The sequence below is a fragment of the Aotus nancymaae genome, unplaced genomic scaffold (assembly GCF_030222135.1).
Source record: "Aotus nancymaae isolate 86718 unplaced genomic scaffold, 86718_ANA_hifiasm-v0.15.2.pri h1tg000021l, whole genome shotgun sequence".
Classification (NCBI taxonomy): domain Eukaryota; kingdom Metazoa; phylum Chordata; class Mammalia; order Primates; family Aotidae; genus Aotus; species Aotus nancymaae.
In genome coordinates this window covers 13,534,570-13,556,742 of record NW_026988433.1, presented here as the reverse complement: position 1 = coordinate 13,556,742, position 22,173 = coordinate 13,534,570, and the positions used below count along the sequence as shown (strand labels likewise).

At 42.3% G+C, this 22,173-nt stretch overlaps 1 protein-coding gene and 1 long non-coding RNA gene across 3 annotated transcripts in view; one reads left to right on the top strand and one right to left on the bottom strand.

The window, feature by feature from the left end:
* The window catches only part of CCDC60 (coiled-coil domain containing 60), a 210,735-nt gene extending 205,072 nt beyond the window's left edge, over positions 1-5,663 (top strand). Inside the window, exon 14 of the mRNA XM_021675492.2 lies at positions 5,247-5,663. Coding sequence (XP_021531167.2) covers positions 5,247-5,348 — 102 coding nt within the window. The 3' untranslated portion in view covers positions 5,349-5,663. The remainder of the gene's footprint in view (positions 1-5,246) is intronic.
* Positions 1-22,173, bottom strand: part of LOC110569265 (uncharacterized) — a 290,201-nt gene that overhangs the window by 153,551 nt on the left and 114,477 nt on the right. For both annotated transcript variants that reach the window (XR_010343815.1, XR_002479369.2), the window contains exon 2: positions 21,438-21,536. This is a non-coding gene — a long non-coding RNA (uncharacterized LOC110569265). The remainder of the gene's footprint in view (positions 1-21,437; positions 21,537-22,173) is intronic.

The following is a 22,173-nucleotide window of genomic DNA, read 5'->3' as shown; positions in this document are numbered from 1 at the left end:
TTTGTAGTTCTACTTGAAGAGGTCCTTCACATCCCTTGTAAGTTGTATTCCTAGGTATTTAATTTTCTTTGTAGCAATTATGAATGGGAGTTCACTCATGATTTGGCTCTCTGTTTGTCTATTATTGGTGTATAGGAATGCTTGTGATTTTTGCATGTTGATTTTGTATCCTGAGACTTTGCTGAAGTTGTTTATCAGCTTAAGGAAATTTTGGGCTAAGATAATGGGGTTTTCTAAATATACAATCATGTCATCTGCAAACAGAGACTATTTGACTTCCTCTCTTCCTATTTGAATATGCTTTATTTCTTTCTCTTGACTGATTGCCCTGGCCAGAACTTCCAATATTATGTTGAATAGAAGTGGTGAGAGAGGGCATCTTTGTCTTGTACTGGTTTTCAAAGGGAATGCTTCCAGCTTTTCCCCATTCAGTATGATATTGGCTGTGGGTTTGTCATACATAGCTCTTATTATTTTGAGATACTTTCCATCAATACCGAGTTTACTGAGAGTTTTTAGCATGAAGGGGTGTGGAATTTTATCAAAGGCCTTTTTTGCCTCTATTGAGATAATCATGTGGTTTTCGTCATTGGTTCTGTTTATGTGATAGATTATATTTATTGATTTGTTTATGTTGAACCAGCCTTGCATCCCAGGGATGAAGCCAACTTGATCATGGTGGCTAAGCTTTTTGGTGTGCTGCTGAATTCAATTTGCCAGTATTTTTTTGAAGATTTTCACATCAATGTTCATCAGGGATATTGACCTGAAATTTTCTTTTCTTTTTTTTTTTTTTTTTTTTTTTTTTTTTTTTTGTTGTTGTTGTTGTTGTTGTGTCTCTGCCAGGTTTTGGTATCAGGATGATCTTGGTCTCATAAAATCAGTTAGGGAGGAGTTCCTCTTTTTCTATTGATTGAAATAGTTTCAGAAGGAATCGTACCAGCTCCTCTTTGTACCTCTGGTAGAATTCAGCTGTGAATCCATCTGGTCCTGGGCTTTTATTGGTTGGTAGGATATTAATTACTGCCTCAATTTCAGAACTTGTTATTGACCTAGTCAGGGATTCAACTTCTTCCTGGTTTAGTCTTGGGAGGGTGTACGTATTCAGGAATTTATCCATTTCTTCTAGATTTTCTGCTTTATTTGCATAGAGGTATTTATAGTATTCTCTGATGGTAGTTTGTATTTCTGTGGGATCAGTGGTGATATCCCTTTGTCATTTTTTATTGTGTCTATTTGAGTCTTCTCTCTTTTCTTATTAGTCTTGCTAGCAGTCTATCTATTTTGTTAATCTTTTCAAAAAACCAGCTCCTGGATTCACTGATTTTTTGAAGGGTTTTTAATGTCTCTATCTCCTTCAGTTATGCTCTGATCTTAGTTATTTCTTGTCTTCTGCTAGCTTTTGAATTTGTTTGCTCTTGCTTCTCTAGTTCTTTTAATTGTGATGTTAGTGTTGATTTCTCCTGTGGGCATTTGGTGCTATAAACTTTCCTCTAAACACTGCTTTAGCTGTGTCCCAGAGATTCTGGTACATTGTTTTTTTGTTTTCATTGGTTTCAGAGAACTTATTTCTGCCTTAATTTAGTTATTTATCCAGTAGTCATTCAGGAGCAGGTTGTTCAGTTTCCTTGTAGTTGTGCAGTTTTGAGTGAGTTTCTTAATCCTGAGCTCCGATTTGATTGCACTGTGTTCTGAGAGACTGTTATGATTTCTATTCTTTTGCATTTGCTGAGGAGTGTTTTACTTTTGATTATGTGGTCAATTTTAAAATAAGTGTGATATGGTGCTGAGAAGAATGTATATTCTGTTGATTTGGGGTGGAGAGTTCTATAGATGTCTATTAGGTCCACTTGGTCCAGAGCTTAGTTCAAGTCCTGAATATTCTTGTTAATCTCTGTCTCATTGATCTAATATTGACAGTGGCATGTTAAAGTCTCCCACTATTATTGTGTGGGAGTCTAAGTCTCTTTGTAGCTCTCTAAGAACTTGATTTATGACTCTTGGTGCTCCTGTATTGGGTGCATATATATTTAGGATAATTAGCTATTCTTGTTGTATTAATCCCTTTGCCATCATGTAATGCCCTTCTTTGTCTTTTTTGATCTTTCTTGGTTTAAAGTATGTTTTATCAGAGACTAGGACGCAACTCCTGCTTTTTTCTTTATGCATGCCACTTGTTTGGTAAATATTCCTCCATCCCTTTATTTTGAGCCTATGTGTGTCATTGCATGTGAACTGGGTCTCCTGAATACAGCACACTGATGAGTCTTGACTCTTGATCCAATTTGTCAGTCTGCGTGTTTTAATTGGGGCATTTAGCCCATTTACATTTAAGGTTAATATTGCTATGAGTGAATTTGATCCTGTCATTATGATGCTAGCTGGTTATTTTGCCCATTAGTTGATGCAGTTTCTTCATAGTATCAATAGTCTTTGTAATTCAGTATGTTTTTGCAGTGGCTGGTACCAATTTCTCCTTTCTATATTTAGTGCTTCCTTCAGGAGCTCTTCTAACACAGGCCTGGTGGTGACAAAGTCTCTCAGCATTTGCTTGTCTGTAAAGGATTTTATTTCTCCTTCGTTTATGAAGCTTAGTTTGGCTGCATATGAAATTCTGGGTTGAAAATTCTATTCTTTAAGAATGTTGAATATTGGCCCCACTCTCTTCTGGCTTGTAGGGTTTCTGCAGAGAGATCTGCTGTGAGTCTGATTGGCTTCCCTTTGTGAGTAACCTGACCTTTCCCTCTGGTTGCCCTTAACATTTTTTCCTTCATTTCAACCTTGGTGAATCTGACGATTATGTGTCTTGGGGTTGCTCTTCTCAAGGAGTATCTTTGTGGTGTTCTCTGTATTTCCTAAATTTGAATGTTGGCCTGTCTTGCTAGGTTGGGGAAGTTCTCCTGGATAATATCCTGAAGAATGTTTTCAAACTTGGTTCCATTCTCTCTGTCACTTTCAGGTACACCAATCAAATGTAGGTTTGTTCTTTTCACATAGTCTCATATTTCTTGGAGGCTTTATTCGTTCTTTTTCATTCATTTTTCTCTGATCTTGTCTTCACACTTTATTTCATTGCACTGATCTTCAATCTCTGATATCCTTTCTTCCACTTGATCAATTCAGCTATTGATACTTGTGTGTGCTTCATGAAGTTCTCTTGCTGTGTTTTTCAGCTCCATCAGGTGATTTATGTTCTTCTCTAAACTGGTTATTCTAGATAGCGATTCCTCTAACCTTTTTTCAAGGTTCTTAGCTTCCTTGCATTGGGTTAGAACATTCTCCTTTAGCTTGGAGTAGTTTGTTATTACCCACCTTCTGAAGCCTACTTCTGTCAATTCATCAAACTTATTCTCTGTCCAGTTGTGTTCCCTTGCTGGCTAGGAGTTGCAATCCTTTGGAGGAGAAGAGGCAGTCTGGTTTTTGGAATTTTCAGCCTTTTTGCACTGGTTTTTCCTCATCTACCTTTGGGCTTTGATGTTGGTGACCTTCAGATGGGGTTTCTGTGTGGACATCCTTTTTGTTGATGTTGATGCTATTCCTTTCTGTTCATTAATTTTCCTTCTAACAGTCAGGACCCTCTGCTGCAGGTCTGCTGGAGTTTGCTGGAGGTCCACTCCAGATCCTGTTTGCCTGGGTATCACCATCAGAGGCTACAGAACAGCAAACATTGTTGCCTGTTCCTTCCTCTGGAAGCTTCATCCCAGAGGGGCACCCGCCAGATGCCAGCTGTAGCTCTCCTGTATGAGGTGTCTGTTGACCCCTGCTAGGAGGTGTCTCCCAGTCAAGAGGCACAGGGTCAGGGACCCACTTGAGGAGGCAGTCTGTCCCTTAGCAGAGCTCAAGCACTGTGCTGGGAGATCCACTGCTCTCTTCAATGCCAGCAGGCAGGAACGTTTAAGTCTGCTGAAGCTGCACCTACAGCTGCCCCTTCTCCTAGGTGCTCTGTTTCAGGGAGATGAGAGTTTTATCTATAAACCCCTGCCTGGAGCTGCTGCCTTTCTTTCAGAGATGTCTTGCTCAGAGAGGAGTATCTAGAGAGGGAGTCTGGCTACAGCAGCTTTGCCGAGCTGTGGTGGGCTCCACCCAGTTTGAACTTCCTGGAGGCTTTGTTTACAATGTGAACGGAAAACCACCTACTCAAGCCTCAGTAATGGTGGATTCCCCTCCCCACCACTAAGCTCCAGCATCCGAGGTTAACTTCAGACTGCTCTGCTGGCAGTGAGAATTTCAAGCCAGTGGATCTTAGCTTGCTGGACTACTTGGAGGTGGGATCCACTGATCCAGACCACTTGGCTCCCTGGCTTCAGCCCTCTTTCTAGGGGAGTGAATGGTTCTGGCATTCCAGGCACCACTGGGGTATGAAAATAAAACTCCTGCAGCTAGCTTGGTGACTGCCCAAACAGCCACCCAGTTTTGTGCTTGAAACCCAGGGCCATGGTTGTGTAGGCACCCAAGGGAATCTCCTGGTCTTCAGGTTGTGAAGACCATGGGAAAAGCATAGTATCTGGGCTGGAATTCACCATTCCTGATGGCACAGTCCCTCACAGCTTCCCTTGGATAGGGGAGGGAGTTCCCTGACCCCTGCCCTTCCTGGTTGAGGCAATGCCCCACCCTACTTTGGCTCACTCTCCATGGGCTACACCCACTGTCTAACCAGTCCCAGTGAGATGAGATGAGTACCTCAGTTGGAAATGTAGAAATCACCCACCTTCTGTGTTGATCTCACTGGGAGCTGCAGACCAGAGCTGTTCCTGTTCAGCCATCTTGCCAGCCACTCAACATCACAGAACTTCTAATAACCTGGATATGGGGGTCTACATGAAACTCTGCCTTTTGTGTGTCTTAAACCCTGTCCAGGAAAGCAAGCCCATAGCTGTTGCCAATTCTCAAAGGGATCTACAAACCAAAAATGTTTAGAGACAAAAGACTTTTTGAAAAGATATTAAGGAGTAGAAAAGAAAGAAAAATGCAGATAGCTGGGATTTCCTGCCCTCCCCAAATTTCCTTGCATCAGTAGCAACAAGAAGGGGCTTAAAATTAGCCTGCTGAGCCAGGAAGCTGGAAAGAGATCCTTTTCCCCAAAGGACCACTTCAATCTGATGCTTCAAGCATTATGAATGCCTGAATGGTATTCCTGGGGCCACCAGTCTCAACCACAAATCTTCCAGGATCTTGAGGGGAGGGAGAGAAGGTGGAGTCCACTTTTTAGACCAAATTCTGAGATTGCCGCTGTGTCTGCCCCACAGTTTGTGCGAGAACACATCATCCATATGCCTCAAGAGGATTACATCAACTGGCTGCAGAATCGGATCAACATACCCATTGGGCCCTACAGCACCCTAACGTAGGCTGGGCCTGGGTTGACCAGCTGTTGCGGTGGAGGAGGGTTTGCCTATATCATGCTCCTGTATCCTTCCTGTGTTCCTGCCTCCCAACTACCCTCATGGATGCTCTTTATGGATGACCTTTTATAGTAGGGTCATCTGGAGACTGACTTCCGGCAACATTTTAAAGGGGGATGGTCCCAGGTGGCCTTCCCCTCAATTCTACACCCCAGACACAACCTACCAGTCTCTTTTCTTCAATGGTCCAGACTGAATCTACCTCCTTCCTCTTCAGATTCCTTCACCCTATTTATCTTCCTCAAATGCTGAAGAATAAAATTGAACTGAATGTTTGATGTCTGTCTGGAAAGAGTTGGGGCCATGGAATTCAGGTGTGGTATTTGGATCCTAATAACAATAGCTACCATTTATTGAGACCCAGTGCTGAGTGCTTTACCTAGATAATACCATTTCAATCTCATGATAACTTGGTTAAGTAAGCACTGATATTAGCTTAATTTCACACTGATTAAACTAAAGCATATTTCTCAATCATATATATATATATATTGCCTTGGATGGATGGTTGGATGGATGGTCGGATGGATGGATGGATGGTCGGATGGATGGATGGATGGATGGATGGATGGATGGATGGATGGTTAGATTAGTGGATGGATGGATGAGTAGATGGGTGGATGGGTGGATGGGTGGATGGGCGGGGGGGAGATGTATGGATGGATGGTTGGATGGGTAGATGGATGGATGGATGGTTTGCATGGTGGCATGGTTGGATGGTTGCATGGTTAGATGAATGGATGGATAGATAGATGGATGGATGAATGGTGGATGGATGGATCGATGGATGGATGGATTGATGGCACATTCCCCAACAAGGCAATAGTATGCAAGAAAATTTCAGCCTTGAGTCCTCGTATGTTTTCTGTTGGTCTTAGTTACAAGAAGGAAGCTTATCTTCCTATCATCTCAAAATGTGTGTGGACTCATAACCTCTTTTTTCTTCTTGATCTTATGCTCACCTACATTCTCACTAAGTTATAGGAACTGTAGGCATTTTAATTCCCTTAGTGATGGCCATGCTCAATTAACAATTGGACAACTGAACTTGATTTGCTCTTGTGCCTGGATTATCAGACTTTGTGTAGGCTGGACTTGAACCTCTCTCTCTCTCTCTGGCAATCTAAAAGTGGGGAGGAGAGTTAAATTCAAATTATTCTTCAGTCTAAGCAATATCACACTCATCCATTCACCTATTCAGTAATTTATTCATTCAATGAATATTTATTGAGATCCCAATATGTACCAACTAAGTCCTAGGTGCTGAAGATACAGCAATGAACAAAGCAGACAAGTCCCTGTTCTCATGGAGTTTGTCATTTTTTTTTCATTTCTTCTTTTTTGACACATGGTCCAAGATGAGATCATGGAGTCCACATAAAACCAGAGAAGTCAATAAAATGCAACAGGGAGGGCAGAGGGATTACGTAACATCACACATCCCTCCACAGAGATAGCCTATGGTTAACAGTAAACCTTGAAAAACTATTCAGGGTACAAAGGTGAGATACACTCTACTAGGAAACTACAAAATGAAGAGACCCTACAGGTCTCTGTATTAAATAGGAATTTGCATGAGGGAGGAGCAGAGAAGAAAGAAGGAGAACCTAACAAGGAGAAAAACAGGACAAAGGAGGTGGGGGAGGGAAAGGGAGCAGAGTAACAGGAGGGTAGAGGGACTGTGGGAGAAATCCAGTTAGGGTGGGGTGAGGGGAACAGGGCAGGGCTGGCTGGTGGATCTCTAAGAACTACAATGCAAACCAACCCCTCCACTTCATCCTTCTGGACCTTTAGTAGTTTCTGTTACACACTCAACTGTCTTCTGTGAGCAATGTTTTGAGGACATAAAGAAAAAGGGCTGTGTTCTACATCTGGGTTGCTCAGGGCAAAAAAGGGGACTTGAGGTACTCAGATCCTGAACACTAAAGAGTTCAGGGCTTGGCAAGGTGGTTCAGGCCTATAATACCAGTGTTTTTGGAGGCCAAGGTGAGAGAATCCTTTGAGGCCAAGAGTTCAACACCATCCTGGGCAACATAGTGAGACCCCATCTCTACAGAATAAAATTGTTCTTAAAATTAGCCAGTGGTACCACCTGTCGTCCCAGCTACTCAGAAGGCTGAGGCAGGAGGATCGCTTGAGGCCAGGAGGTCAAGAGTGCAGTGAGCCATGATCACACCACTGTACCCCAGTCTGAGCAAAAGAGCAAGACCCTGTCTCAAAAAAAAAAAAAAGAGTGTAGTAGGAACAGCATGTCAAAACTAGAGACACTGCTATTACATGAGCTCTCAAGGTTTATAGAAACCTTAAACGGACATTTGGCTTCTCACTAGACATGGGACAGGAACCCAGCCAAACTGAAATATACCTCAAATGTCAAGTGACCATCACAGCTGAGATTTAATTACACTAGATCATCAGTGCAATGGTGGCAAATTAAAACAAGTACAAAAAGATCCCAGTGGACACAAGGGAAGGGAGCACTAACTCATACTTGAGATGTCAGGAAAGGCTTTTGAGAGGAAGTGATTGATACCTCTAAGATGAGCTAGAGTTAGCCAGAAAGAGATGGGTAGGCAGATAAGGAGGGAAGAAAAAATGTTCCAGGCAGAAGGAACGGCATGTGCAAAGGCCGAGAGGCAAAAAGAAGCTTAATTTGTCATTTGAGGACCTAAACATACGTCCAGGTGGGTCATATTTTGAATTGGGGGTACAGGACAGAGAAAGTGAGGAGGAAGGCTGCAGAGGTAAGTAGAAGCCAGATCTTTTAGACACCTTATAGGCCACATTAGGAAGTTTGGACTTTATCTTCCTGGAAATAGGAATCCACGGAAGGATTTTGAAGAAAGGAATAATTACATTTGCTTTCGGGGGCAGGGAAATGGCACCCACAAGGAACAGGGAGCTAGGATGAGGCTGTGGCAGTGATTGTAGGGAGAGCAATGGTGGTGGAGACGGGGTGAAGACACTCATTGAAAAGATATTTAAACAGTAGAATCAACAGAACTTGGTGTGACGGATTATAAATAAGGGGCAGGAGGGCAGGAATATAAGGAATCATGAGTGGAAGGTGATGCCTTCAATGTACCAGGAGAAGAGGAAGAAAAGAAGTTCATAATGAGAAGGTGAAGAGTTATGCTTTAAGCATATTGAGTTGGAGATACCTGAGGGGCAGTCGGGTATGGGGGATGCATAACTCAGGAGAGAAGGCTGCACGGGAGACAGAAACATAGCATCAACATCCCCTAGGTCAAGATGGTCAAGGGAAGAAATGGGAAAAGAGGCAAGGAGAGGAGAGGAGAGGAGAGAGGGGATCTTGAGGACAGAATAACAAAAGGCATCAAGAAGCCTACTCACAAAATAACATTTACTGGCTGGATGCAGTAGCTCAAGCCTATAATCCTAGCACTTTGGGAAGCCAAGGTAGGCGGATCATCTGAGGTCAGGAGTTTGAGACCAGCCTGACCAACACGGTGAATCCCTGTCTCTATTAAAAATACAAAAATTAGCTGGATGCGGTGGTGCATGCCCGTAATCCCAGGTACTCAAGAGGCTGAGGCAGGAGAATCCTTGAACCTGGGAGGTGAAGGTTGTAGTGAGCCAAGATCACAGCATTGCACTCCAGCCTGGGTGACAGCCTGAGAGACCCTGTCTCAAAAGAAATAAAAAATTAAGAAAATAACATTTACTGAAGGGCTGCTTTGTTCTAGACAACTTGCAAAATGCTTGGCATATATGATCTCATTCCATCTTCACAAGCCTGCAGAGAAGGGCTCTTGTCTCCTTCCTGTTTTGCAGGTGATGAAATGGAGGCTCTGAGAAGTGTTTTGTATGCATATCCAGCTGACTATGAACCCCCTCTCTCCAACCCTACCCTCCGACCTGCAGCCCCCTCTTCTACGAAACAAGGAGGTCACGAGAGTTATTGTGCTTTTGGAATTGAGCTCATCTAGTGAGGAGGCTCTCAGGAATTGTATTAGCTCACATTTGTACTGTATTCCAGTTTCCAGAGTGCCTTCTCCAGTATTACCTTATTCAGTGCTCACAGCATCCCTCTGAAGTAGACATTATTATAATCCCCATTTTACAAAGAAGGATATCGAGACTTAAGATTGGCCAATCGCCATATAGCAGGTAAGTGGCAGAGTCAAGTCTAGGTTGAAGTCTGTCTGTCCCAGTCAGGGGCGATCTGAAATTGCAAGACTTACTCCGCCCTTCCGCTTGGCAGTTTCTGAGCCTATTTCTCAGAGCTGTAGCTCCATCTAGTGGCCTTTATCAGTATTACTCTCCCACCCAGCCCTCCAACAGAATGTCACTTTCCTGCCAAAAAAAAGAAAACAGCACCAACAAGACCTATTCTGCTTAGACGAGGAGTGTTTACTCAAACAAGCAAAGACCTTTTACTACTAAAATAGACTGGGAACTAGGACGAGTCAACACATGCCTTCTCAGCTTCCAGGTTCTAAGAAGAGCCACAGTAAGACATTTTTTTGCTTGTCAGCCTCTCCATCAATATCTTAATTGAGCACCTACTAGGTGCTGGGTCCTGAGAAGTCACTATCCCAAGCTCTGACCAAGCCATCTGAGTGGTTAACATGAGAGTTTTCAAAACTATATGGGCCTTAGAGAAGCTCTTTTCTATAAAGTACTGGACAGTAAATACCTGCTGCATGTTCTTTTTATATATATAGTCCTTTAAAGGCGTAAAAACCATTTGTAAATTAAAAGTCATACAAAAAGAGACCACAGACCAGACTGGGGCCATGAGTCATTGTTTGCTGATCCCTGCTTGAGGATAAATTTAAGAGTGAAGAGGAATGTTCTAGTCTCCCCCAAAAAACAGACAAGGAGGGCTAGTGAGCAAAATATGGTAAATATATAGATGAAGGGGGTTTTGGCACTACTCAGGATAGTTTTTGTCATTTTTGTGGAAAAGGCATGTATGCAAAGGGTAAAAATCCTAGCAGTGCAAAAGGATATGAACTAAGCAGAGGGTATTCCTCCCCCTCCAACTCTCAGACCCCATTTCTGTATACAGAGGCTCTTACACTGTACCCAGTAACTTGTATATCTTCCCAGGGATATTCTTTGCATGTACAAGCAAAACATTTCTAATTAATTAATTAAAATGAAGCATTTACTATGTGCTTACTGTATACCACGCATTGTTCTAAGTGCTTTGCATTTAATTATAGTTTATCCTCACAACAGCTCTTTGAGGTAGCTATCACTCTTACCCCCCACTTTATTCTGGAGGAAACAGGGGTGTGGAAATTTGAGAAACCTGCCCCAGGCTACATAATTTGGGTAGGTAACGTTTTTTCTTTTTAACAGATATCGTCAGCTTAGTATACAAACTTCTGCATTAATTTGCTATGCTGGTAGTCATTTCACTTCCTATCTTCCTACTCTATACGAAGGAGGAAAGAGGCTGAAGTTTCATACCAGTGCATTAAAATCAAGAGCCAGGCTGATGTCACCGCCCTGCCTTGGCATTTCTTTTAAAGGTTCGCAGGTATGGGAGGACCTGGACCAAAAGCTATGAACAATTGTAGAGAACGATATCAAAATAAAAGCCCAAGCTAATGTCAAAACAATGCCTGCGTCACTTCCCTCTTTACCCAGTACTGCTCATTTCAGTCCCTGAGCCTCACCTGCGTGGCTGAAATTGAGTGTCCTTCCCTGTTTTGGGATCTGGAGGTAGCCAGGAAGTCAGATAAAGATAATGTAGAGTAAGAATTTAATAAAAGTGAAAATTTTCTAAGTGCCTTATGCTAGGCACTACATAATTCATATGCCTTTGCTGGTGGGTTCCTTGTAATTATCCTGTGAAGCTAGCGTTATGCTTATTCACATTTACAGATGACAGAAAATTGAGGCTAAAGAAGGTGAAGTGGCTTGCCCAAGTCACACGTCTTCAAGCGATTAATTCAGAGTTCAAATCCTGGTTGTCTTGAGATTTTGCAAGATTGTTTTAACCACATTACACTGCCTCTCTACTTAGAAGATCTTGTTTTGGGGTTCAAATTGATCATCTTTTGGTGGGAGAATCAGAGCTAGAGCTTTAGTGATAATAAAATTTAGAAACTGTTTACATTTTTGAAGAGTGTTTACATCCGTTAGCACCATGTGATCTTCAAAGCAATCCTCTGAGATGTGCAAAGAAAATCTCACCTGCATCTTGAAGAACTGACACACCTAGTAACTTGAGATTTGGGCCTGGCTATTTAACTCTCGAGCTTTCTCCACCACACTGCCCTGGGACAAAGGAGCCACACTAGTGAAGAGTGGAGAGGAGACAAACTCCTTTCTGGCTAGTCTCAAAACAGCTCTGAACTTTTTTTTTCATTCACTTATTATCTGTCTTACCAACTAGATTTCGCCTTCATGAGGACAAGAACTACATCTGCTTTATTTGTTTTTGTATTCCCAAAACTTCTCATAACATTCCTGGGATCAACTAAATGAATGGATGCATGGATGCATGGATGCATAGATGAATGGATGGATGGATGAAAGGATGGATGGATAGATAGATGGATGCATGGATGGATGCATGGATGCATGGATGCATGGATGGATGGATGGATGGATGGATGGATGCATGGATGCATGGAAGGATGGATGGATGCATGACTACACGCATGGATGGATGGGTGGATGGGTGCATGGATGGATGGATGGATGGATGCATGGATGGATAGATAGATGGATGCATGCATGGCTGCATGCATGAATGAATGGGTAGATGGATGCATGGCTGCATGCATGGATGGACAGTTGAGTGGATAAATGGATGCATAGTTGAGTGGATGGATGGATGGATGGATGGATGGATGGATGGATGGATGGATGGATGGACAGATGGATGGATGGATGACTGAGAGAAACTAAAAGAAGCCATCACAGGGTTAGACTCATCAGGATTCTTCAGATCCCCACTGCCTTCTAGGAAATAGAGATGTCCAGAAGTCTGGCATATATGTGAGACTGCCCATCCTGGAAAAGGTGGAGCCTGATAGTATAAGAAATAAGCTCACAGTTCAGTGTCCTAAGGCAAGGCCAGCACAAACAGTTCCCTCAACGACCCAACAGATTGGTGAGAATAGAACTGAGGCATTCCTTTGGCCTTAGACTTTTAAAGGTAAAAAGCCTACTTTCAGAGCTTGGGGCAGGTTTTCTATTAAACATCACAGAGCTAGTCCATTCCATCACATGCCTTAAGCCAGCAAATAGCCACATCCTTTGCCCCAATCCACTTTTCATGTTCTGATGAACAGGCTCTCCCACTTGCCTTTTGGGACTATATCTTTCACCATGGATGCTATTCAATGGCCATTTCCCATTCTTCTTTTGCTAGGAGTCCTGATTTTGTTCAAGTGTCTACCCCTCCCCATGTGAATCAGGATAAAACTTGATTGGTCTAAATCTATATTGGCAATTCCATTCCCCATGCTAGGATTGATTTATAAGTGGTTGTGTGACCCCAGGTTTGCAAGAGGAGGCTCCTGAGAAAGGTTTCTTTCTTCTTAAAATCAAACACAGAGGAAACTAGCCCTTCTCCTGGAAGTTATCTTCACTAAATTGTGCAGGCATCTTGCTGCCAACAGGGGGAAGATCCAAGAGAATCGCCTTGGATAGAACTTTTTTTTTTTTTCGTCTTTTTACTTTTATTTTTATTTTTTTTTTATTGCATTTTAGGTTTTGGGGTACATGTGAAAAACATGCAAGGTTGTTGCATAGGTGCATTCATGGCAGTGTGATTTGCTGCCTTCCTCCCCTTCACCTATATCTGGCATTTCTCCCCATGCTATCCCTCCCCAACTCCCCACCCCCTCGCTGTCCCCCCACTCCCCCCAACAGACCCCAGTGTATAGTGCTCCCCTCCCTGTGTCCATGTGTTCTCATTGTTCAACACACTCCTATGAGTGAGAACATGCGGTGTTTGATTTTGTGTTCTTGTGTCAGTTTGCTGAGAATGATGGTTTCCAGGTTCATCCATGTCCCTACAAAGGACGCAAACTCATCCTTTTTGATGGCTGCATAATATTCCATGGTGTATATGTGCCACATTTTTCCTGTCCAGTCTATCATCAATGGGCATTTGGGTTGGTTCTAGGTCTTTGCTACTGTAAACTGTGCTGCAATGAACATTCGTGTGCATGTGTCCTTATAGTAGAACGATTTATAATCCTTTGGATATATACCCAGTAACGGGATTGCTGGGTCAAATGGAATTTCTATTTCTAGGTCCTTGAGGAATTGCCACACTGTCTTCCACAATGGTTGAACTAATTTACACTCCCACCAACAGTGTAAAAGTGTTCCTATTTCTCCACATCCTCTCCAGCATCTGTTGTCTCCAGATTTTTTAATGATCGCCATTCTAACTGGCGTGAGATGGTATCTCAATGTAGTTTTGATTTGCATTTCTCTAATGACCAGTGATGATGAGCATTTTTTCATATGCTTGTTGGCCTCATGTATGTCTTCTTTTGTAAAGTATCTGTTCATATCCTTCGCCCATTTTTGAATGGGCTTGTTTTTTTCTTGTAAATCTGTTTTAGCTCGTTGTAAATTCTGGATATCAGCCCTTTGTCAGACAGGTAGGCTGCAAAAGTTTTTTCCCATTCTGTTGGTTGCCGATTCACTCTATTGACTGTTTCTTTTGCTGTGCAGAAGCTGTGGAGTTTGATTAGGTCCCATTTGTCTATTTTGGCTTTTGTTGCCAATGCTTTTGGTGTTTTGGTCATAAAGTCCTTGCCTACGCCTATGTCCTGAATGGTTTTCCCTAGGTTTCCTTCTAGTGTTTTTATGGTGTTAGGTCTTATGTTTAAGTCTTTAATCCATCTGGAGTCAATTTTAGTGTAAGGTGTCAGGAAGGGGTCAAGTTTCTGCTTTCTGCATATGGCTAGCCAGTTTTCCCAACACCACTTATTGAACAGGGAATCCTTTCCCCATTGCTTGTTTTTATCAGGTTTGTCAAAGATTGGGTGGTTGTAGATATGATGTGTCGCCTCCGACGCCTCTGTTCTGTTCCATTGGTCTATATCTCTGTTTTGGTACCAGTACCATGCTGTTTTGATTACTGTAGCCTTGTAGTAGAGTTTGATGTCCAGTAGTGTGATGCCTCCCGCTTTGTTCTTTTTGCTTAGAATTCACTTGGCTCTGCGGGCTCGCATTTGGTTCCATATGAAGTTTAAGGTGGTTTTTTCCAGTTCTGTGAAGAAGGTCATTGGTAGCTTGATGGGGATAGCGTTGAATCTGTAAATTACTTTGGGCAGTATGGCAATTTTCACGATATTGATCCTTCCTAACCATGAACATGGAATGTTTCTCCATCTGTTTGTGTCCTCTCTTATTTCGTTGAGCAGTGGTTTGTAGTTCTCCTTGAAGAGGTCCTTTACGTTCTTTGTTAGTTGTATTCCTAGGTATTTTATTCTCTTGGTAGCAATTGTGAATGGCAGTTCATTCTTGATGTGGCTCTCTTTAAGTCTGTTATTGGTATATAGGAATGCTTGTGATTTTTGCACATTGATTTTGTATCCTGAGACTTTGCTGAAGTTGCTTATCAGTTTCAGGAGATTTTGGGCTGAGATGATGGGGTCTTCTAGATATACAATCATGTCGTCTGCAAATAGAGACAATTTGACTTCCTCCTTTCCTAATTGAATACCCTTTATTTCTTTTTCTTGCCTGATTGCTCTGGCTAGAACTTCCAGTACCATATTGAATAGGAGTGGTGAGAGAGGGCATCCTTGTCTAGTGCCCGATTTCAAAGGGAATGCTTCCAGTTTTTGCCCATTCAGTATGATATTGGCTGTCGGTTTGTCATAAATAGCTTTTATTATTTTGAGATACGTTCCATCGATACCTAGTTTATTGAGAGTTTTTAGCATAAAGGACTGCTGAATTTTGTCGAAGGCCTTCTCTGCATCAGTTGAGATAATCATGTGGTTTTTGTCTTTGGTTCTGTTTATGTGGTGAATTACATTTATAGACTTGCGTATATTGAACCAGCCTTGCATCCCCAGGATGAATCCTACTTGATCATGGTGGATAAGCTTTTTGATGTGCTGTTGCAATCAGCTTGCCAGTATGGATGGAACTTTTTGAAGTACGATGATACAAACTTCATTGCCCAAAGCAGTTGAGTCTGGGTGTTCTGCTACTTGAAGCTGAAAATACTGTTACAGAAACCCATAACAATATCATTCTCACTCCTCTCCCTTAACCAGCATCTGCTCTTTTGATAGCTATTTGAATGATAACTCCCTCTTCTGCAAATCTCAGAGAAAGTCTTTGACTCTTTCAAGCAAGATGTCATCATGCCAAAGAGAACCCAGATTTGTCATATTTGGGACTCCACAAAAAGGCAGCGGTGTGTCTTGCAAACAGCAACATTAACTCTGCTAAAACCTTCCCAAAGATGTGAAACTCAGGGGTCACCAAGGAGTTGGGAGTAAGGCACAGAACATAAGGCCCTTCATGAGGCAGAGACATCTTCATCTCCAAAGTCAAAATAATCTAGGAACAGGGGTGAAAAAGAAAAACTGGTGACTGGGGAAGATTTCCAATACTGGTTTTAAGGTGTTCATGGGAACAGGTGTGTGAAGGAGGCGAAGAATAGTTTATATTGATTAGACAGTAAGTCCTGGAGGCAACAAGTGGGAGATGGGGCTGGAAGAAGAAGGGCTGCAGTTTGATGGGTGCAGGTAGGAAACTCATAAAGTGTTTGAGCCAGGCAAGACCTTGTCATCTATCTGAGCTGGCATATCATTGAGTACCTTCCATGCTCCAGGCTATTTGAGACATGCCAGAGGTATAAAGACAGCCTCTGTCCTCCAAAGGTTGCATAGTGGTGCTATAGTGCAATGGTTAAAAGAGAACGTTTAGGTGTCAAACCGAGAAAGTTCAGATCCTACTTATGCTCTCATTGGCTGTATGACCTAGAAAGGTATCTTCACTTCTATGCATCTCATCTGTAAAATGGGAACGCCACTAAAGAGTCAATGAGATACACTGGGCTGGGCTTGGTGGCTCACACCTGTAATCCCAACACTATGGGAGGCCAAGGTGGGCAAATCACTTGAGGTCAGGAGTTCAAGGCCCGCCTGGCCAACATGGGGAAGCCCCCTCTTTACAAAAAATACAAAAATTAGCTAGGAGTGGTGGCAAGCACCTGTAATCCCAGCTACTCTGAAGGCTGAGGCTGGAGAATCGCTTGAACCCGGGAGGCAGAGGTTGTAGTGATCCGAGATCACACCACTGGACTCCAGCCTGGATGACAGAGTAAGACTATCTCAAAAAAAAAAATTCAATGAGATAGACTGTGTAAAGCATCCAGCTTACAGTAAGAACTCAATACATCTTAGCTGTCACAGCAGTGGCAGAGAAAGATGGAGCATACAGAAAGCCACCACCCCAGTCTGGCAAGTCAAAGAATGTACATTAGCCAATTGCTTTATATGCAAGCAATAGAATCTGATTCTGGCTAATTTAACTCTGAGTCTTTACATAACTGCCTCTGAGAACATAAAAATCTAATTGCAAAGCTTAAGTCACATGATCACATCCTCACCTAAAAAAAGGCTGAGAAAGCAAATATCTGGATATTTTGACTTTTATAATAGGAGAAATACTAATCTCATAGAGTGAAAGTTTGCCAAGAAAAGGAAAAGGACTCAGATGCTAGTCACAATAAAAACAAAAATGTCCTCTGGAAAAGGCTTCCTGGAAGAAGTAACAGCTGAGTTGAAACCAATCCATATCCTACATTTTACCAATGAAGAAACTCTTCCAAAGTCACCAGCTTTGGGAGGAAAAGAAAGGAAAGAAGGGCTGGGAATAGGGGACAGTAGGGGTCAGGAGGAGACCCCAAAAGAGACCTCCTCTCTCTGACAGGCTGAGAGAGGAAGAGGCTGAAAGCCTCAGCCGGAGTTGGCGTTGGGTCCAGAAGTGGTGGCAGCAGAGCAGACAGGGAATATTGGACAGCGATTAGTAAGAAGTTGGGATCCAGCACAGAGGACTGGTGTACCTTAAAGAATTGGTTTGGTCTTTATCCCCAGTTTCCAGGAGGGAAGCCTCTAAACCCTTAGAAGTTCCTGAGTGAGAAGAATTTCTTTGTTATTCATGGCGGGCCCCTCAGATACCCCTGAGTTTATGCTAATGAGGTGATCCACAGTGGGTCTCTAGATAGTTTTATGCTGGAAGCTGGTTATGCCAGAAAGACCAACAATGTGATTAGCAAGTTGGGGTTCTTAACCATGTTATATCCTTTCATCCTCCTGTGCTCTGAGGACAGAAGGATGGTTGGGGGTGGAGTTCAATCACATGGCCGTTGAGTCAACCAAGCATATCTTCATGATGAAGCCCTAATCAAAACTCTGAACATCTGAAACTCCATTGAGCTTCCCTATTTGACAATCATATATTGATATTCTGAAGACATGGAAGCGCCATATTTTGGACTCACCCAGACTCACTCTGTGTTACTCTTAATTTGGATCATCTTGATTTATATCCTTTATAATAAAATTATAATCATATATATCATACTTTATTGAGTCCTGTGGGTTGTTCTGTCTTATACACAGATAAGAACTCAACAAAATATGATATATATGTTAGTGAATTCTGAGACTTTGCTGAAGTTGCTTATCATCTTAAGGAGATTTTGGGCTGAGACGATGGGGTCTTCTAAATATACAATCATGTCGTCTGCAAATAGAGACAGTTTGACTTCTTCTTTTCCTAATTGAATACCCTTTATTTCTGTTCCTTGCCTGATTGCTCTGGCCAGGAGCAATACTATGTTGAATAGGAGTGGTGAGAGAGGGCATCCTTGTCTTGTGCCAGTTTTCAAAGAGAATGCTTCCAGTTTTTGCCCATTCAGTATGATATTGGTGGTGGGTTTGTCATAAATAGCATTTATTATTTTGAGATACGTTCCATCAATACCTAGCTTATTAAGAGTTTTTAGCAGAAAGGGCTGTTGAATTTTGTCGAAGCCCTTCTCTGCATCTATTGAGATAATCATGTGGTTTTGTCTTTGATTCTATTTATGTGGTGGATTATGTTTTATGGACTTGCATATGTTGAACCAGCCTTGCATCCCCAGGATAAAGCCTACTTGATCGTGATGGATAAGCTTTTTGATGGACTGTTGCAATCGGTTTGCCAGTATTTTGTTGAAGATTTTTGCATCTGTGTTCATCATCGATATTGGCCTGAAGTTTTCTTTTTTTGTTGAGTCTCTGCCAGGTTTTGGTATCAGGATGATGTTGGTCTCATAAAATGAGTTAGGGAGGATTCCCTCTTTTTGTATTATTTGAAATAGTTTCAGAAGGAATGATACCAGCTCCTCTTTGTATATTTGGTAGAATTTGGCTGTGAACCTGTCTGGTCCTGGACTTATTTTGGTTGGTAGGCTATTAATTGCTGCCTCAACTTCAGCCCTTGTTATTGGCCTATTCAGGGATTCAACTTCTTCCTGGTTTAGTCTTGGGAGGGTATAAGTGTCCAAGAATTTATCCATTTCTTCTAGATTTACTGGTTTATGTGCATAGAGGTGTTTGTAGTAATCTCTGATGATAGTTTGTATTTCTGTGGAATTGGTGGTGAATTAATGGACCAGAGGGGCTAATGGGAACCCCCAAATTGTAGCCAGTTGGTCAGAAATGTAGGTGGCCTGGGACCTCTATGAATGATCTCTTAATTGAGAACATTCTTGTGTACCCTTAATCTGTAAGTTTTGAACTACCTCCGGATAGTTAGCGTCACAATTACATAGCAAAACGAAAGCTGTAATTCAGGCAAAGGACTGAATCATTCCAACTCTGTGGTTAAGCCTCTGTCAAAGGAAGTCCTCACTGAGAGGTGGAACAAATGTGTAGCTTGGCCTGCCTACTCCCTCTTCTTCAGGCAGCAACCCCTTCCTCCTGACTCTCATTCATTGTGGATTGAGCAATGCTTCAATACAGTGCCAGGTGTGGGCATGTGACTAAGACCTAGATAATCCAAGCATGACATTTCCCTAATCATAGCAAATGGTTCAGAATGGACACCCAGAGTAATCCAACAAAACTCAGTTCCTGAACTTCTGTTGGAACTGGAAGAGAGAACAAGAAGCCCTCTTTCTTCTGGAACTGCTGACACTAAGGATGAAATAATCCCACTGCTTCTCAGAACCAGCACACAGAGAGAAATTGCCAACAAAGAGAGGAAAACAAAGCCAAGAAATGCAGCAAAAGAGAGATCAAATCTTGTCACATCATTTGGGCACCTGGCTCTCTAGCCAGATCTTTGAACCTTTGGTTATGGTGTCTAACAACTTCTCTTTCTGCTGAAGCCAGATTTAATTTGATTTCCTTCACTTGCAACAAACTGATACCTAATTAATGCAACAGGAGAAAGAAAATAGATCCATGTATAAGCATAGTCAAATTCTAGACCCTTTCCTCTAAGAGGGCAAGTGAGGTCATAGAAGAAGGCACTATCATGGGATATATCACACAGGTAATGCTAAAGCAAAATCCTGAGTTAAATTCACAACATCAATCAAGAGAAAAGGGAAAGACTAAGAACACAGATGTTTTATCACTCCATTTTGCAGCAGGTGTGAAAGTGCCAATTTGGATTTAAAAGAGCATGAAACAAATGCAAGGTGGGGATTGTTATGAGAGCCAACCCTCATGTCTCTACCACTGTGAAAAGAGGTGCTGGGTAAGTAAATTTCCTAGCTCAGTGGTCTTCAAAGTGGAAGGGCTGCACAAGATGATCCATTAGGGAGCAGAAAAAAATTAGAACTTATATTTATAGCTATCTTAGTGAAAGTCTGTTTGAAGCTTTACGAGTAGTTTGAGTATGGATTGACCCTGGCACCCTCATTCAGTCTGTACTGAGAAAGAGACCACGTGTCTGGTATCAAGCAAGCCAAGAAACCCAAGAGAAGTTGGGCATGACACAGTATGAGAGGGATAATGGTGGTATTCTTGTCTTCTCATCCCCAGTGTTACTTCTGATAAGCTTCCAATGCCTCATCTTTAAATCTCCTAATATTAATTCTGGAGCACCAAGAATGCCTATTAATTGGCATTCCTCTCTCTGTACCCCAGTGATGCTCTCAGATACTGAAAGATGAGTTCTCTTCCCTTGCATTAAATGACCCCAGGCAACTGATCTCCTAATTAACCCTTCCTCTGTCTCCTCCTTGGCGCTCTAGCTTCTCTCCCAACAAAAGTGAGTTTGCCAAGAGAAACAATGCCCCAAACTTGTTCATAAAAAGCTTAACTTTACATAGAGGTTTTTTTTTAAACATGCAACTTCCAGTTTAATGGGAGTCAAATGGCCAAGTACCTAAATTAAGGAACATGAAATAATGCTCTGCAGTGTTCTTTTTTTTTTGAGACAGAGTCTCTCCTCACTCTGTTGCCCAGGCTGCTAGAGTGCAGTGGCATGATCTCAACTCACTGAAAACTCTGCCTCCTGGGTTCAAGCAATTCTTCTGCCTCAGCCTCCTGAATAGCTGGCACTATAAGTACATGCCACCATGCCCGGCTGATTTTTGTATTTTTAGTAGAGACGGGGTGTCACCATATTGGCCAGGTTGGTCTCTAACTCCTGATCTCATGATCCACCCACCTTGGCCTCCCAAGGTGTTAAGATTACAGATGTGAGCCACCATGCCCGGCCACTCTGCAATGTTCTTTAGTTCACCCCACAAACTGGTTTTTCTAAGCACATTCTGAATCTCTCTCTCTCTCTCTCTCTCTTTCTCTTTCTCCCCCAACCCCACTCCATGATCAAAAAGAGAGTTGAGGCTTCAGGGGATCAAAAAGCAGATCATCCACCCCAAACCATTTTTACCTGGGGTGACACAGAAACATCACCATCCAAGTTTGCCAAAACAGCAGCTGGATCTCACTTGTAAAGCAGTTCCAACAGGGGAGGAAGGGGATACAAATTTACAAAGTAGCCCACCTGGCCTCCTCATCTCTTCTTCAAGTTAATGACATTTTACATTTTCAGAAAACTCACCAATGAAGAACAGCAGATAGATGAACAGGGATAGCCAGGAAGTGGGTCAGATGGTAATACATTGAGTCTTCTTTTCCTCTAGGGCTTCAGTTTCCCCATCTATAAAATCAGAGAGCTAGATTATGAGGGTCCCAAATCTACATTTCGACCAAGACCAGGCAAGCAACACAAATGAATGGAAGGAGTTGGGTCTAATAGTACGTGTCAAATATTTGACAGGCACTGAGAGAGGAAGGCACTGGGAGCAGAAAGGGAAATGCACCATGATCCGTGCTCTGGTGACGTGTTTGACCTTGTGAGAGATGTGAGCACATAGGCAGCTACCAACAAATATGATAAAAGCTGTGTTCAACGTTCCATATGAATCCACAGGAGGGCTGGACTAACCCATCCCAGAGGAATCCTGGAAGATTGTGTATAATAAGTGAGAAGGCATTTGAGGGGAGGAGTTTTCCAGGTGAAGAAGTGGGAAGAACAAGAGAACAGGAATGGCATTTCAAGTGGAGAAAACCGCCTGTGCCAAGTCACAGTGACCTGAAAAACAATTATATATTAGGGGAGAAAAAAGATGTGTGTTAGGGCTGGAAGGTCCATACGTGAAGTTATGGGGCGAGTTGGAAATAAATGACAAGGAACCCTGAAGAATTTATCTTGAGAGTAATAGGAAGCCAGGGGTATGCAGGGGTATGTTCTAAATTTTTGAGAAAACTGGTGATATTTACATTTTAGAAAGTTT